General features: G+C 49.0%; 3 protein-coding genes across 5 annotated transcripts; 1 reads left to right on the top strand and 2 right to left on the bottom strand.

The window, feature by feature from the left end:
* The first annotated feature begins 806 nt into the window (after positions 1-806).
* Foxo4 (forkhead box O4) lies at positions 807-7,993 on the top strand. 2 transcript variants are annotated; one of them, XM_020151391.2, is made up of 4 exons: positions 807-1,721; positions 5,157-5,861; positions 6,048-6,216; positions 6,553-7,993. In XM_020151391.2, the coding sequence occupies exons 1-4, from the start codon at positions 1,269-1,271 to the stop codon at positions 6,558-6,560; spliced, it is 1,335 nt and encodes a 444-aa protein (XP_020006980.1). In that variant the 5' UTR covers positions 807-1,268; the 3' UTR covers positions 6,561-7,993. The 2 variants fall into 2 exon arrangements, with proteins under 2 accessions (XP_020006980.1, XP_020006975.1); XM_020151386.2 differs by having other exon boundaries at positions 809-1,721; positions 5,157-6,216.
* Positions 7,994-8,295: 302 nt separating this feature from the next.
* Positions 8,296-11,207, bottom strand: CXHXorf65 (chromosome X CXorf65 homolog). Of its 2 annotated transcripts, XM_020151265.2 has the most exons (6): positions 10,681-11,207; positions 10,475-10,561; positions 10,136-10,270; positions 9,410-9,478; positions 8,746-8,909; positions 8,296-8,581 (listed from the first exon to the last, which is right to left on the bottom strand). In XM_020151265.2, the coding sequence occupies exons 1-6, from the start codon at positions 10,703-10,705 to the stop codon at positions 8,480-8,482; spliced, it is 582 nt and encodes a 193-aa protein (XP_020006854.1). In that variant the 5' UTR covers positions 10,706-11,207; the 3' UTR covers positions 8,296-8,479. The 2 variants fall into 2 exon arrangements, with proteins under 2 accessions (XP_020006854.1, XP_073918967.1); XM_074062866.1 differs by lacking the exon at positions 10,136-10,270 and having other exon boundaries at positions 8,803-8,909.
* Positions 11,208-11,210: 3 nt separating this feature from the next.
* On the bottom strand, positions 11,211-15,378 carry Il2rg (interleukin 2 receptor subunit gamma). The gene is made up of 8 exons (XM_020151116.2): positions 15,184-15,378; positions 14,814-14,967; positions 14,318-14,502; positions 13,981-14,120; positions 12,994-13,156; positions 12,435-12,531; positions 12,131-12,200; positions 11,211-11,804 (listed from the first exon to the last, which is right to left on the bottom strand). Exons 1-8 carry the CDS (start codon positions 15,296-15,298, stop codon positions 11,619-11,621), a joined length of 1,110 nt encoding a protein of 369 aa, XP_020006705.1. The 5' UTR covers positions 15,299-15,378; the 3' UTR covers positions 11,211-11,618.
* Between the last annotated feature and the right edge of the window lie 1,846 nt (positions 15,379-17,224).

Below are 17,224 nucleotides of genomic sequence, written 5' to 3'. Positions count from 1 at the left end.
GTTCAGTGGGGAACCTGTAGAATGGAAAGTGAAGCCGTTGACGATAGGAACCAGGAGAATATTAATATTTCAGGAGAGCCTGCGTTGGAAACACTGTCAGTGTGAACTGCGGACCAAGAGTGGAGAGGGGTAAGGGAGACCACTACCATCAGCTAACCACTGTTTATATCACACAAGCCCCCCCCAACCCAACTCCTCAAACATGCATACATCTTATTTTGTAGTCAGTTCCTTGCTTCTTGCCTCTCGGTTTTCTGCTTTTTGTAGAGACATTTTTTTTCCCCTTTTGCTTTCTGAACTGAGGGAGGGAAAGGTCCAGCTTATCTCGACACGGTCAACTAGGCGATCCCGGATCACAAGAGAACCGGCGGAAAGGAAGGAAGGGCAAAAATTATCTTTAAGAAAAGAAAAAGAGTCCGCGACGACCTCTAATAATTAAAATTGCACCTCCTCATATCCTGCCACGCTGCTCTCCTGTGGCCGGTATTGGACTCCTGTTCGCGAGGTAGCACGGGAGATGTAGTCCTCAAGACTGACCAGGGTGGCACGACTGAAGAACTCGGTTTCCCAACTGGCTCTTCAGGCGCGTGCGCAGATGGCTGCCCCAGCGAGTGGTAAACAGAGACGTCAGGCGGGGGCTGCTGCTTGGAGCAAAACAAAAGGAAAACCCGGGGGGCGGGGGGTGGGGGGGTTCATAGGGGATTCGGTGCGGGAATCAGGGAAGCTGGGGCTGCGAGAACCTTGACCCTGCTAAGAGTGACCAGAGGGAAGAGGCGGGGGGAGGGGGAGACAGGGGAGGGGCGAGTGACGCGGGGGAGCGGGGCGTGGGGGAGGGCATTGATCCGGGTGGAAGAAATTTGGGAGGAGTGTCCGGGGGGCAGCAACTTAAAAGGGGGTGGGAACTGCGGCTGAAGAGACGTTCGGTGATGGGAGCGCAATGTATGAGGGGATACCGTGCCTCATGTTTAAAAGAGCAGGAAGCTGAGTGAGAGGTAGCAGAAAAGTGTCTTCGCTAGGCGGAGGTTACAGGTGGTGTCTCGGAAAAGAGCTCTGAGGCTGCAAGCTATAGTCGGGAAGGGGATCGGAGAACTGTGTGGAAGGGACAGTTTGGGGGCTAGCGTCCTGGGGCGAGGGAAGTTCCTGACTTTCTGAGGACTGGCAGGAATGTGCCTCCTGGCCCTCGGTGCTTCCCCCCTGGGGGGAGGCATAGTGAGGGACGGTGGCAGGCTCCACTGAACGCTGAGCTGCACAGAGGTCCAACTTCACGTATGGATCCAGGGAATAAGAAGTCAGCCACAGAGGCTGCCGCGATCATAGACCTCGATCCCGACTTCGAACCCCAGAGCCGTCCCCGCTCCTGCACCTGGCCCCTTCCTAGACCAGAGCTCGCTACCGAGCCGTCCGAGCCGTCCGAGGTGGAGCCAGGTCTGGGAGAGAAGGTACACACGGAGGTGCACTCCGAACCGATCCTGTTGCCCTCCCGGCTCCCAGAGCCGGCAGGGGGCCCCCAGCCGGGGATCCTGGGGGCTGTAACAGGTCCTCGGAAGGGAGGCTCCCGCCGGAATGCCTGGGGAAATCAGTCATATGCAGAACTCATCAGCCAGGCCATTGAAAGCGCCCCGGAGAAGCGGCTGACACTCGCCCAGATCTATGAGTGGATGGTCCGAACTGTGCCCTACTTCAAGGACAAGGGTGACAGCAACAGCTCAGCTGGATGGAAGGTAACTATGACCCCCTTACTTCCATCCCAACACCATCTACCTCTAGAGCCCTTCAGCCCTTTATTCCTATTCTGGGGCTCCTTTACCTCCCCCACCCCTTTGGAAAGCCTAGAGATCCACCTTCACTCTTCAGTTAGACAAACATTTACTTAGTACATAGTATATGCCACACTCAGAGCTTGATGCTGGACGATCACAGATGAATAAGACACTGTCCTTGCCCTGGAGAAAATCAAATTCTCTGCCCGGCTGTTCAGCACTCCCAGCACTTTGGCTTGGGCTGCTCCAAACACTTATTCCCACAGAGAAGTCTTTATCCTATGTACAGCAGGAACTGTGGATTCCCTGCATGAACCTAGCCTTCTATCCTCCCCCACTTCCACCCCAACACCTTTTCTCCCATTCCTGTGGGATTACTTGGATTCTCTGTTTGCCTACCAATGCCTCAGTAGAGGTACTTGTTCTAGGATTGGTGTACCCAAAATGAAGGAGTGGGCAGCAAAGGGTGAAGAGAATGGTATTCATGGGGAAAGGTAGCTGATTTCAGGCACTAATGAGAAGGGCTGTGAGCTGCTATCTGCCTTGGCTTACCCTCTACTGCCAAGAAACTCTCTCTTATAAGAGGCTTTCCAAGCTTTGGGGGAAGTCTTGGTTTGCTGTTGAGGAATATTGCTCGTGAAAAAGGAGGCAGGATTTTGACTTTAGAGCACTACCTAGGTTGAGTGTTCCATTGGCCTTCCACGAAGAAACCGTGGGGAAAGATCTTGCAAGATACTCTGAAAAACTTATCCAGAGAAATATGGGCGCCAGTCACAAAACGGGGAGCGTCAACGCATTTTGATGCCTTGCACCTGTGTTGATGGTGAGACGAGCATACAACAAGTACAGAGGGTGGAATGATCAGGGGGGTCTTCCCTGATCATAGACAGTTGAGGGATCAGATCTGCAGTATGTGTAGGGACTGTACAGGACAGAAAATGGGACAGCTGAGACCCTTGGCACTATTTCTGGGTAGACTGCCACGCCACAGTCTCAGCTCATAAAGAGCTCCCCTCCTTGGATCCAGCCTACACAGCTGTTTTTCTTTTCTCTTAGGTTCATTTTCCAGTGTAGAATAAACAACCATGAATTGTTAGTTATACTATGGCAATATTGTCCCTCCTTACGATTTACACTTATACTTTATTATATAGTTTATTAAATCATTTAAAATTTTCATTTCATTAATCTTCACAGCAATTCTGAGATTCCATGTTTTGCAAATGAGGAAAGTAAGGCAAAGGAAAGGTTAAGAAACTCACCTGACTATCAGAATGAGTACTTGAACTCAAGTCTCACTATAAATCCTATTTCCCTAAAGAGAGTGTGTCTTGCTTTTATTGAAATGATTGCAAAACCAAATCAGGCTGAGTTTGGGGTTTCCAAAGCCCCCCCACCCCTTCCCAGCCAGAGACTTCTTGCCTGAGTTGACTTCCCTGGTGAGATGCCAAGGTCATTCCCACCCCACCAGGGGGCGGCACTCACTTAGAACAAGAAAGCTTAGGTTAGGTGACTTAGGGAGCAATTAGCAGTAAACCTCCCCCCCCCCACTTCCAACACATTAAGAGTTATGTTTCCTAGGGAACAGACCTCTCCCACTTGCTAGTTCTCAAGACCTAGAGAAGAGTGGTTGTGGATGGTGGAGGTATAGCTCAGTGGTAGAGCGATTGTGTAGCATGCTCAAGATCCTAGGCTCTGACCCTTCAGCACCACAAAACAAAAAACTAAACCCTAAGTAGACTCAGAGTTAGAGGATGAGAATGAGGAAATTACAGTGCCAAAAGTCAGTGTGGTCCTCAGTTACTAAAAGCCTAGGCTGGATGACAAGCGTGACCTCTTGAAGGAGCTAGAAGCATCAGTGCAGGCAGAGTAGTTGTAGTGCCATGATCACAGGATCTCAGGAGGACAAGGAGTGCTAAAGCTAAGCAAGGAGTGCTAAAGAGCCCTGGCAAAAGAAGCTGCTAAAGCCAAGCTCCCCAGGCAAAGGGTCTCCTTATCTGAGAGCACCAGTCAGAGACACATGAGTGGATGTCCAGAGCCTCAGTGTCTTAGTCTTAGTCGCTCCAAGCACTTCTTGCCTCTTACTGAGTTTCAAGACTAAAGAGCTCCATGTGGGAGGTCAAACGCCCCAATGGATAGAGAGATTATGCACAAATTCCTGAGGAGAAGTGAGGGAAAGGGAAAGGGAGCTGGGAAGGAGGTAGGGGGGAAAAGGGAGGTGGGCAAAACTAGTGTAATTAGCACAGGGGGCTCAAGAAGTGCCCATCTCAGTCTTGCTCCCTTGGCTGCTGGGGGGGAAAAAAGGTATCCCTAGCAGAATGACACCAGTGAAGGAGGAATGGAAAACACATAGCTTCCGATACCCAAGGCACTCAAGAGCTGACAAGAGCCTCAAGGGGAGCCTCAGCACCATTACCAGGAATTGGGTTACAAATATTGATTATGTACTGAGAGTCTGATGTGCTATGGACTTGGCATTGTAAGGAGGCACTGTTGGGGGCTATGAGATTGGAGTGCATTGTCGTCTGTGCCCTTGGTGCTTACACTTGATGAGACTAATAACATGAAACCATAAACCACCATACAGATTGGGTAAAATTTTGTGGAATATATTAAAAAATACTGTACAAGAAATTTGGCTGTCAAAGACAAGCAATCACTTGATGAAAGAGGTCGGATTTAAGCTTGGTCTCTAATAGAATTTACAGAGAGAACATCCTTCTTGGAAAAAAGAGGAACAGATAGATTGCATCTCACAAATATGCTGAAGGTGTGTGTCCTGGATTGTCCTGGATTGGCAGAAATAAAACTGGGATTCAGAAAGGAAAAAAAGGAATCTTCCAGTGCTATAGAGCTAGCTGGCTGCCCCAAATGTCCATTTGGGAGTGGAGCATCAACTGCTAGGTTCCCAGAACTGGCCCAGGACAGGGGTCAATCCTAGGCTGGTATGACCACCATCCTATAATCTCCACCGAAGCCTGCATCAAGAAAAGGGGTGGACCTGTGGAATGTGTTTTCCCATCTGAACCTAGTTCTTGCTTGATCAGGAGTACTGCTCCTCCATGCCAAGTAGCCCAACATCCCCAGACACATGAGAGGAGCATTTCCAGTATGGGTGGACATTAGCCCCCCCTGTGCAGTAGGTTGTTATTTTGTCCTTAGTGGCCCCGTGCAGAAAAGTCTGGAGCTGAGGCTGAGCCTGGGAATTGTGTATGGTCTCCTCCCTCTTCCCTTTTCTGTTTCCCTCCCCAACCTCTAGGCCAGCCCCCCCCCATACACTTGACTTTGAGTCTCTAGGAACACCCCTGCTGTGTCCTGGCCTCCCCTTACACTAGACCCACCCACCTTTCCTTCACTTACCTTATGCCTCTTTCCTGCTGCTTCTGTCTCCTCTAGAACTCCATCCGCCACAACCTGTCCTTGCACAGCAAGTTTATCAAGGTTCACAATGAGGCCACTGGCAAGAGCTCTTGGTGGATGCTGAACCCTGAAGGAGGCAAGAGTGGCAAGGCACCCCGCCGCCGGGCTGCCTCCATGGATAGCAGCAGCAAGCTGCTCCGGGGCCGAAGCAAGGCCCCCAAGAAGAAGCCATCTGTGCTGCCAGCTCCACCTGAAGGTGCCACTCCAAGGAGCCCTATGGGCCATTTTGCCAAGTGGTCAGGCAGCCCTTGCTCTCGAAATCGTGAAGAAGCTGATGTGTGGACCACCTTCCGTCCACGAAGCAGTTCCAATGCTAGCACTGTCAGCACCCGGCTGTCCCCCATAAGGCCAGAGTCTGAGGTGCTAGCAGAGGAAGAAATACCAGCCTCTGTCAGCAGCTATGCAGGGGGTGTTCCTCCCACCCTAAATGAAGATCTAGAGCTGCTGGATGGGCTCAATCTCACATCTCCCCATTCCCTGCTGTCTCGAAGCAGTCTTTCTGGCTTCTCTTTGCAGCATCCTGGTGTTACTGGCCCCTTACACACCTATGGCACCTCTCTCTTCGGCCCAACAGAGGGGCCCCTGTCAGCAGGAGAAGGGTGCTTCTCAGGCTCCCAGTCTCTGGAGGCCCTGCTCACCTCTGATACGCCACCACCCCCTGCTGATGTCCTCATGACCCAGGTAGATCCCATTCTGTCCCAGGCTCCCACACTTCTGTTGCTGGGGGGTATATCTTCCTCCAATAAGCTGACCACAGAAGTCGGCCTGTGTCCTAAGCCCCTAGAGGCTCCAGGCCCCAGCAATCTGGTTCCCACTGTTTCTATGATGGCACCACCTCCAGTCATGGCAGGTGCTCCCATTCCCAAGGCCCTGGGAACTCCTGTGCTCACACCTTCTACTGAAGCTACAAGCCAAGACAGAATGCCTCAAGATCTAGATCTTGATATGTATATGGAGAACCTGGAGTGCGACATGGATAACATCATCAGTGACCTCATGGATGGGGGTGAGGGACTGGACTTCAACTTTGAGCCAGGTATGGCAGCCCCCAATTTCCATAGCATCCTCAAACTCACACCCATGCCCATGATCTGAGCCAAGAAGAGAGTTCCAACAAGGGGTGGCCAGAGCTCCTGGAGAATTGGAGGGAAGATGTCATATTAGAGTGGCATAGTTTCTATTAGGGTGAACAAAAGGAAGCCATCATTATAACAGTTACCACCAGGCACCTTAGCAGTACCCACCCCTATAAGCAGAGGGTGGTATATGGAGGGAAAAGGGTGTCTTTCTTTTCATTGGTATGAATCTGGATGGTAGAAAGTTGACTTGCCCCAGATAAATCTCTTATTTTGTCCTCTGTTTCTTCCCACAGATCCCTGAGTCACAGCTGGAAGTTTTGTCCCCTGCTTCAGAGGTGGAGCCAGGCGTGTCCATATCCACTTTTTTCCCCTGAGCCCTCCCCAGGAATTTGGGACCCTGCTTTAGAGATAGGGTGGGGTCTGGTCACACACGGGTGTTGAGGAAATTATAAAGATAAAGCTGCACCATATGGGGACTATGAGGGGAGGGGCATGGGAGGGGGAAAGTGTTTATTCTCACTGTGCCAATTAGGGGGTAATTAAGGCCCTTTCTCAGGAGCCATCCTTAGTTTTCCCCATTCCCACCCCCTAGGCTTTGTAGTAGGGGGCAGCAATGCTGTTGGAAATGTGAAGTCACCAGTGGCCTTACCCCTGCCTTTGGGAGCAGGAATTTTTTTTTAAGAGAGTCTTATCTGAGCTGGGCCAGGCTAGGTTGAGCCTGGGATTTTTATGCAGTGGCCCCTTAGGCCAGTGGGGTGGGGTGGGTGGGGGGAATTGGGGACCTAAAAGGGCCAAGGTCTGAGCACTGGAGTAGCTCACCAGGCCAAATCACCTTTGGAAGGCTGCAGATAACAAAGGCTTTTTATAAACTTTTAAAGAAACAAACACAAATATAGAGATTTTTAACAGTGGCAAGGTGCTAGTGATGGGGAGAATGCTTTTTTTCTTTCTGAAGGTTTTATCATAGTGACATGATACAAACACTACAGACAATAAATATTAGAGGAAATGTGGGGGGAGAGATGGGGAGCAATAGTGAACTGGGGAAGAGCTCCCATTTGGACCAGGTCTAGAAAAAGGTCTATGTGTCAGTCGGAGTTTCCCTAAGGGGGAAAAAAAGCCCTAAGACAGGCCCCCACTTTCTGTCAACTTGTGCCTGGGAGAGTGTGGTGTTGGGGTACAGCCACACTGTGTATAGACTTAATGCAGGTTAGTGCTACTAGCGGAGGGTGCATGGAAGGCATGGAATTAGCTTGGGGCCTGGAAGGGAGAAAAGAGAAGGAGGGAAGGATTTAGGGTGGTAAAGTTAGGTACAGAGACCTCCCTGTTCAAGGCCCCTGACAGCTGTCCCTGCCCTTCTTCCCCTTCCCTGACTACGGGGGTTATGTGTGGAAGTGTGTGGTAGCAGGCAGGGGGGAGGAGGAGAGGAACCAGGAAGGGGGAGCTGGGGAGCTTGGCTGAGGGTCTGGGAAATGAGCAGGGATGGGGGAGAATGTGGATCAGGTTTACTAGCACCTGCCAGGGAGGCCATCTGGGGCTCCTTCTCCACCCCAGCCCCCGAAGCATTCCCTCCCCCAGTGCCCTTTGCATTGTCCCCTCCCCCACCCCTGCTGTGGGTTCCCATCATTTCCTGTGTCGGCGCCTGGCCTACCCAGATTGTATCATGTGCTAGATTGGAGTGGGGAAGTGTGTCAAATCAATAAATGAATAAATTCAATAAATGTCTATAACCAGCTCTGGTTTCTGCTGCCTTGCTGCTCCCCGAGGATAAGGGGGAGGGAGGGGGAAAGGCGAAGGGCAGTAAGTTGAAGGGCGGGCGGGAGGGGCTGCCCGGGAGGCAGTGAGGTGGGGGTGGGGGAATTTCAGCCTGGGAGGTAGTGGAGCGTGGTGGGGGAGGGACACCTAGCCCCTGCAGGAGTAGGCGGTTGTGAGATAGGCCTCCCTAAGGGAGGTAGTCTGGTTTGAGAAGACCCCACCCCCACCAAGGCCCTCAAAGGCTCATTGTACTAGACTTCACAGTCTTTCCTCACCCCCACCCATGTGCTGGCTCCCGCCCTCTTCTGTCGCTCTCAGTCCACCCTGGGAGCCTCCCCGGTGCCTGGGGCCTACTTAAGCCTTTGTGCGGATACTGGGAGAAGGAGTCTTTCTGGAAAAAGGAACTTCACGTTAAATTCCACGAATTTCATACCCAGAGTTGCTGCTCTTGGTCACTATATTGAGTTAGCGATGTTTACCCTTCCTACTGAGAAAGTCTGCTCTGGACTTATAGAGTGGTCTGCGGGTAGGAGGGGGCCCAACTTCATGAGAACGTCCTGATTTGGTCTAGAAAGGGAAAGCAAATCGATTAGCAAAGAGGAAGAGGCCCTGCCAGGATGATTTCTACAATCTAGGGACAAAGGAAGGATGGAAGAAGTTGGAGGCAGGTCTTGGGCATAGATGTTGGATTCAGTAACGAAATTTATCCCAGGGGGCCAGTGTGGAGGAACCTGCAGTTGGCTGGTGGGAAGAGGGGGGTGCTGGGCCAGGCTGCACTTGAGTCTTACTGGGAGATTCACAGAGGATTCAACTGCAGCGACTTTCTTGGCTTCTAGGCTTCTAAGCATCTTCACTCTGCTCCTTTCCAGGAAGTCACATTGTGTGCGTAGTGCCTCTAGGAACAGGAAAAGGCACCCACATCTCTGAGGATTAGAGACCTTACACATCCTGACCCTCCCCATCATTCAACTGCTCAACTGGAGTAACCTGGACTAAAATGAAAATGACAGGTCACCACCTGTATAGGGACCTATATTTTCCCTATAGGGAAATATACAGAGAAGATGGCAGAGAAATGGAGGAAGAAATGACACACAATAAATATTCCTCCTAAAGTGGACCTAGATCTTGCCCCTCCCTTTCCTAAGCTCCTGTGATCCCCCTAGCATAGTAAGCTAGTACTACCCTATATTTTGCATTTTCTTTCCTTTTTTTTTTGAGACAGTCTTGTTATGTAAGTCCAACTGGCATCCAACTCTTAAAGTCCTCCTGCCTCAGCTTCCCAAGTGCTAGGATTACAGGTGTGTGCCACCATGACTTCCTACCCTATATTTTCTATCACACAGCTATGTGCAGTACTCTCCATGTTTTTCCCTCCCCCATCACACTCCTTACCAACTAGCTCTGTTTCTGGATTCTTCAGGAGGGGCACAACAGCTCTGTAGGCATTCTCAAGTCTGGTTCCTGTGAACACAGTAGTGTGCTATCACCAGCCCCTGTTACCCACTCTCCACCCTTCTGAAGCCCAAGATTTCAGGACTCTTAACATTAGTCACTACTTGCACCTTATTAAACACTACCTTATACCTTAATTCCTCTCCTTTGGTATGGATCTACAGGTGAATTATGGACCCTAGGATGAGGTGGGGTGAGATGGTATGTGTGAACCTAACCTATTGTCATTCAGGCAATGCCTTTTTTTTTTCTTTTCTTCTTAATTTTTTATTTTGTTTATTTTTGCAGTACTGGGAATTGAACCCAGGGCCTTGCACATTCTAAGCAAGTACTCTAGCACTCAAGCCATTCCCCCAGCCCAGAGGCAGTGCCTTTTCTTTAGGATGACTGAGTAGATATGGTCAATTTGGACCTGGTTGAGTGTACCCAATTTTTTATTTATGGGGTTGTTTTGTGGGGTTTTTCTGGAGGGGGTGTTTGCTTGTTTGTGAAGCAGGGTCTTATTATATAGTCCAGACTGGCCTCGAACTCACAATCCTCCTGCCTCAGCCTCTTGAGTGCTGGGATTACAGGTGAAGGATACCTTCCCCTGTAAAATAGATCATGGTTCATGATCCATCTTGAGAGATTAGCTCTATCTTCTGGAGAATGCTCGCAATCCTCTACCTGCTGCCCCACGCACCACCTTACAAACATAGTAGGTGTTTCGAACTGTAAGGAATTTGCTGGCATAGTCTGCAGGGGTCTTCGTCAGAAAAAGTAGCTTCATTGTCCCTGATTCATCACACAAATCGATGGTGTCTAGAGGGAAGTCACAGGGTGATTGGGACAGCTAAGGACAGAATGGGAGCAAAAAGGGCCAATGATCCTATACAGGATGGGTTGGAAGAAGTTGTAGGATATGAGGAAGGAGCTCCCTTCTTGTGAAGAAGAGGGTTTAGAGGCAAGAGGTGACCCTGTTGTTTCTGACCCTTGGCCACTAGTCCTCTCCCCCAAACTCCTCACCTGTTTTACGCAACCCCATTTTCTTGCGAATGTAATGCAGCAACAGGAGAACAGAACAATTGGTATTGGCCAGAAACTGACGATTATCTGAGAAGAGATGGGATGGAGCATGCAGGCCCTCCTTGTAGTTCTACCATCTTAATGTCTGCTGCCCTCAACCCTCCGCATGCCCATGCGTAGACTCTTAGCTCTATGCTGCCTCTCACCTCCATGTTTGATAAAGATGAACATTCTCTCGGTCTGCAGAGAGCCTTCTGATGAGTCATGTGGAAGGAAGGTGTTCTAGAGGCCCTGGGGGTCAGGGGGACCCATAGGGCTGGGGGTTGGGGGGGCAGATGGATCTATAAGCTGAGGAAGCCAGAATAGGCAGGTAGGAGAGAGCTCTTGGCAGTTGTGGATAACCAGCATCCCTAGGGATGGGGCCTGAGCTGCAGTTGAAGGATTATGAGGTCAGAAGTGGTATATGTAGTGAATGGCAAAGCAAGAAGGACAGTAGTTGGGTGAGATCTGATAAGATCTGTTGGAAATGGGGGCAACATGGCAAATCTAACTCTAAAGTGGTCCCTGGAATGAGTACAGAAACTTACTGGAGAAAAGTAAGTTTCCAGAACATTACCCCTTTCTAGTTAATTTGTAATACTACTTGCTTCTACAATATGACTCTCTTTTATTCCTACCCTCACACCTTGCCTCCCACCCTTATTATACCCCCTGATCCCCACCCCCACGACAAACATTCTTAATTATTAGCAGAAACTTTATTTCTCATTGATTCAGGAACAATTGAAGGGTAGGTAGAAAGAGGAAGAGAGGGACAGAGAGATGGAGGGACAAAAATTCCTGTAAAAAGGAAGGGCCAGATTGGGGGAGATGAGAAGTTTGTACAGGGCAAAGGGACAGTTCTCAAGTAGGGTGATATTGAATTAAGGCATAGTTACAGGGGGCATAAATTTAAAATTAGGGTTGGGGTATAGCTCAAATGGGAGGCTCTGGGTTCAATCCCCAGTACCAAAACAAAAAAAAAATTCAAAATTAGCCATAGAGAGTGGTAATGAGTACTAGACCTAGATTGACAGGGTAGGTGAGGGGAAGTTAGTACCATTTAGGGTTATAAGACCCTGAGGTTCCATGAGGGGATTGAGGCTCAGGTTTTAGGCTTCAGGGTATAACATGGAGGGGCCCAGTAAGGGCTATGCTGGCTGCAGGGGGAGCCCCCAGGCTCCTCCCCTAAGGCTCCTCCTTTTGGAGGAATCTCACTGACGTGGCAGAACCGTTCACTGTAATCTGGCTGCAGACTCTCGGCCAGTCCTTTAGACACACCACTCCAGGCCTAAAGACAGATATCTCCAGGTCAGAGGTCAATTAGCAGCAGGGAGCAAAAGACCCAGGCTCTGTACCAAAGAAGCTCTCATGATATCTGCAACCGTTATGATTACAGAAGGGACAACCAGACTCTTGGACCCCCAATACACAGTTTCCATCCACTTTACACAATCTGTAATCCATTTTTCTGTGTGTCTCTCTCCTAGCCTATCCCCCATTTGGTTGGTCACATCCTGACAGTTAGTACAGGCTCCCTTCTCCTCCCCCTCAACTGTCTTGCTGGCCAGCCTTGGCAGTTGATAGACTGCAGTATGCTTATGACAGTGTTCTCACCGAAAAGTTCCCGTGATACTCAGTCACTAGATCCTCTAGGTTCTTGAGGGTGGGAATTCGAGGCATTGTCCTGGGCAGGGAGAAAGAGGAAGCACATAGGTTAGAGCTCCTTCATTACCTTTCTCCCAGCCAGCCATCCCATATGGGGCCAAGGGATTCCGTGTTCTCTGCCAGTAGCTTCCTCCCATCACCATACCCCCTTAGGTGACCCTGTGTTCCTTACTATCCTGCCCTCTGCCCCTGGAGACCCTGAAATAACCGTAGCCACCCCCACCTCATTTGGGGGGATTTCCTGAAATCTCACCGTTCCAGCCAAAAATACACAAAGAAGAGGCAAATGATCAATCCCATGGAGCCAAGGGGGATAAGCATAGCTTTCAATGCAAACCACAAAGGATTCTCTATAGAAAAAAAAAAAGGAAAGGAAAATGAACCTTACATTTGTGGGACCCCTATGAATATGCACCAGGCACTACGCTAAACACACTCCCTATACTTAACCTTCCTGACAGCTCCTGAGAGGGAGGAGTAATCATCTACATTTTACAGATGAGGAAACAGAGTCAGAGGCCAGCCCAGTTCCGAGGCCGTCTTCACCTCTCTGGAATGCTGTCGGGAAATGCTATACATTCCACACTTTCCTTGAGCACCCTTTGGCCTCCTTCTTAATCTACCCCCTACTCTGACAGCACACCCTCCCAGCCCTACACAGAACAGCCTGCTTCTTAGGGGTTGAGGTTGAGCAGTGAGGGAGCATCAAGCCTGGAGGCTTGGAAATAGAGAGGTAGAACAAAAAACAGTGGTGGTAGAAAGGTTGGGGTGCTGGGCTCATGGATTGGGGTCATTTATTTAGTCTACTTTACCCTTTGAAACACTGCTTCCCCAGTGAATTGGGTGGCTCCATTCACTCCAAAGCTCAGCACTTCCACAGAGTGGGTTAAAACGGCTCCGAACCCGGAATGTGTACAGTTTCTGCCCATCCACACTAGGCAGGGAGAAACTACGTCTGTGATCCACCATTTGTTTCTTGGGGAGAAAGAGGGTGAGGGAAAGGTGAGTGTCCATATAAGAAGGGAGAATGAAAACATATATCTGCCTAAAATGCAAGGTCATCTTCTGGCTGTTCCCAGTTCTGGTTCCTCTCATCAGTTCTTTTTTTTTCAACACTGAGATTTGAACTCAGGGCCTCACACTTGCTAGGCAGGCAGTCTTACCACTTGAGCCACCCCCACCAGCCTTTTTTTTTTTTTTTTTTGCAGTACTGGGGTTTGAACTCAGGAGCTACAGCTTGAGCCACTCCACTAGCCCTTTTTCTGTGATGGGTTTTTTCGAAGATAGGGTCTCAAGTACTATTTGCCCAGGCTGGTTTCAAACCACGATCGATCTCTGCCTCCTGAGTAGCTAGGATTACAGGCATGAGCCACCAGCACCTGGCATATCAGCTATAATTTTTTTTTTTTTGGTGATACTGGAGTTTGAACACATGGCTTCACACTGCGAAGCAGACCCTCTAAGGCTGGAGTCATTCCTCCAGCCCCTTACTCTCTTGACTACTCAAAACACCCTGCTCCCCTCATTAACTTGGCTCTAATGCCCCTCCCCCCAGGTCCCCATATGGCTTCCTTTTATTTCCTTGTCTACCTGGTATCACAAAGCGTATGGACAGGAAGACCTAAATGAAAACTCACTGGTTATGATAGAGGAAAGAGTTGGGTTGGGGGTGGGCAGTAGACAGAAAAGCTGGGAGGCAGAGGACAGGAGTTTGGTATTGGGTCCTCCTGTCTGGCTGTATGACTATTTTCTCCCTCTTGCTTGGTCTTAGTGCTACATTCATGTCCCCAGTCACTCACAGTCCAGCTGTGATCCCGGTCACTCCGATACTGCACCAAGTGTTGCAGACAGTGGTCCAAGTAGCTGTTGTCCCAGCTCAGTTCTAGCTGGGAATCACTGAGGTTGCGAAGTGTTAGATTCTCTGGAGCCCAGGGGATCACTGGAGATATGTGTGCATGTGTGGTCATTCCCCTGGCCTAGACAAGTCAGTATCTTGAAGGTAGTACCCCTCATCCCTCCTTCCCTCCCCATCCCCTCCCCCTACCTCCTCCCTTCTGCCCATATACAATGAGAAAGAACACCACTCCATAGACTACGCAATATTCCTGACCTCTTAACTACTTCTTTTGTGATTACCCAGATTCTGCAGTGTTAGCCTCTGTGTGACCTGTCTCCCGGGTATCCTGGGGTCTTGGAGCTGAACAAAAAATGCTTGATAGATATGGATTTCCTCTTTGGGCAACCAGCAGCCGGAAGTGATGTCTTCTGAGAACAGATAGTGGCCACACTCCTGGGATTTACCATAATCAGAGTTCTTGTACCTAGAGAAAGATTGGAAGGAAGAGGAATTCTGGGGCAAATTTGGGTACTGCACATGTCCACAGTCTAGCCTCAGTTGGTCTGAACTGACTTATAACTTTCTCAGGTAAAAACTACTGGGGTGGGCTGGGGATATAGCTCAGTGGTTTAGTGTTTGCCATGCACGCATGAGGCCCTGAGTTCAATCCCCAGTACCACAAAAAAAATGGGGTTCCCGGGAGGCTGACTACCCTCTTTCTTGGTCCCCATGCAGTCACTCTCAATGGGCCACCTCTGTTTCCTCCCCTGTGCAACCCCTCTTCCCTTCTCGTACCAATAGTGCAAAGTCAGGTTGGTAGGCTGGGGCTCAGATGTACTGTTCCAAGTGCAATTCATGTACTCGACATTGAACACAAAGCATTGAACCTCTGGGAGAGGTAGGGTGGAAACACTGAGAGACCCAGGGATCATAGAAGTCAAAAAGAAATCTAGGTTAGGGAGAAAATGAGTTAGGAGAGGGAAAGAGAAGAAATGATGGTCAGAGAAGGAGTACTGTAAGGCAATGAACCCTTCCCCTTCCCTTCCCCACTCTACTCTTAAACACTGCCCTCATTTTTGTAATGGTCACTGGCAGCTTCCAGGTTTCTTTATAACCCCTCCCTAGCCTCCCTCTCACCAACCCCCTCCGGCCCCAGATTTCCCACCAGCTGTGGTGTCTTCATTCCCACTGGGTGTGATGACCATGGAGCTCAGCCCCACCCCCAGCAGAGACAGCTGCAGGAGTAAGAGGAATCTGAGTGGCAGTGATGGCTTCAACATGGCGCTTGCTCTTCTTTCCCTGAGTGTAGTCTGTGTCCGGTACCTGGGCCCCTCACCCACTACCCCTCCCCACCCACACATTTCCTTCTGTCATAGCTTCCGGTGGAAAGAACCTTAGAAACCAGGCCTTTGCAGGGGGTGTGGCAAGTTCAGTGATGTAAGCTATGTCCTCTGGGAAAATGGGTCCTGTGTAACGTGTAAGGCTGGATCTACAAAGTGCCACAGGCTCAAAAATCCTCAGACCACGTAGAAAACCTGGGAAGGATCTGCTTGCCCCCACTACCACCATTCCCAGGAATCTTCTCCTCTAAATTGTTATCTTTTATAATGGAGGATCTGAACACCCCATCTTATGCTGTGATGCTTCCTTAGCTCAGTCACCCTTAAATCTCTGTCAAAGCTCTACTGTCTTGAGAGTATGGAAAATACTGGCTTGGTTTATGCGGGCACATATGTAGCTATCTTTCCTCTGACCTAATCTGAACCAGAATACCTACACTTAGCTGCTGCCTGAGCTGGGTCCCTGTTGACATGGGTGAGATCTGACTTAGAAATGAAGGACTAAAAGTATTAGCTTCAAGCTCCCCATCTTCTCACAAATCTGCTTCACTTCCTGTCTTCCCTATCTCAGTTAATGGTATCATCACCCTCTCAGTCACCCAGACTTGATACCTCTGGATCCCCTTCAACTCCTCCCACCCCTCACCCTGAGAATCCAATCAGCCCTGCTTCTGTGGTGTTTCTCCCAGCAGTTTCCTCCTTTCCATTACCACAGCCTCTGTGCTAAATCAGCCTATCATTACCTCTAGTCATGATTATTACTGGAACCCACAAACCAGTCTTCCTTTCTAAAGGCCCTTTGCTCTCTAATTCATTCTTCATTCTGTGACTAGATTTACCTTCCCCCCAAAACACAGAGCTGACTGGAGAAGCTATTTACAGAAATTGTTTTTCAGCCAATATTTATTAAGTCTTTAATATATGCCAGGCACAGTGTTTATGTTCTGAGAACATACAGACAAATAAGACATTCTCATCATTCTTGAATACTCATAGATAAGTGGGGAACACATAAACAAATAATACAATATAGTATAATAAGTTTTATAGCGTAGATGTCGATATACTCCAAAGTATGTGAACACAGAAGAGGAAGTAACTAAATTGACCAGGATGGGGGAGGGATAGTCAAGGAAAGCATCAACGAAGAGGTGTTTTTTAGCAGAATCTGAAAAAATGAATGTAATTTTGTCAGACATTAAAAAGGGGGGATAGGACATAAGGCAGAGCACATGACTGGGGTGTCAGAAAAACTGGATCATTATGGTCCAGCCTCTGTAGCACTGGGATGAAAGGTGTGTGCCACCATGCCTGGCTACTTTTATTGTTTAAAAAGATTTTTTTGTACTGCTGGGATTCAAAATTCAAGATGTTTTGAGTATTTGTTCCTTCTAAATACTCTGAGAAAGAATTCATTTCATGCTTGTCTCTCTCCTATTTTCTGGTGGTTGCTAGAAATCCTTGACATTGGTTGGTTTATAGACACAGAACTTCAATCTCCATGTGTATCTTCACATCACCTCTTTGCCTTTGTGTCTCCTTTACCCTTCTCTTCTAAGGACATTCGTCATAGGATTTAGGGTCTTTCTTCATACAGGATGTTCTCTACCTGGGGATCCTTACCTTAATCACAGCTCTAAGACCCTTTTACCAAAGAAGGTCACATTCTCGAATTCTGAGTGGACATATCTTTTTGGAGGCTACCATTTAACCCATTATAGAGGGAATTATCCAGCTTAAAAATTAGTAGTTTACTCATGGCCCTCAGGATAAAGTCCAAACTCCAATTATCAATTCCAGCCATATTGGATACATCATTTGTGCTTACTCCCTGAATGGATTTAGCCTCTCCCTAACTTTCTTTGA

The sequence above is a fragment of the Castor canadensis genome, chromosome X (assembly GCF_047511655.1).
Source record: "Castor canadensis chromosome X, mCasCan1.hap1v2, whole genome shotgun sequence".
Lineage (NCBI taxonomy): Eukaryota > Metazoa > Chordata > Mammalia > Rodentia > Castoridae > Castor > Castor canadensis.
The sequence above is the reverse complement of the archived record's forward strand: the minus strand, read 5'-3'. Positions and strand labels throughout refer to the sequence as shown.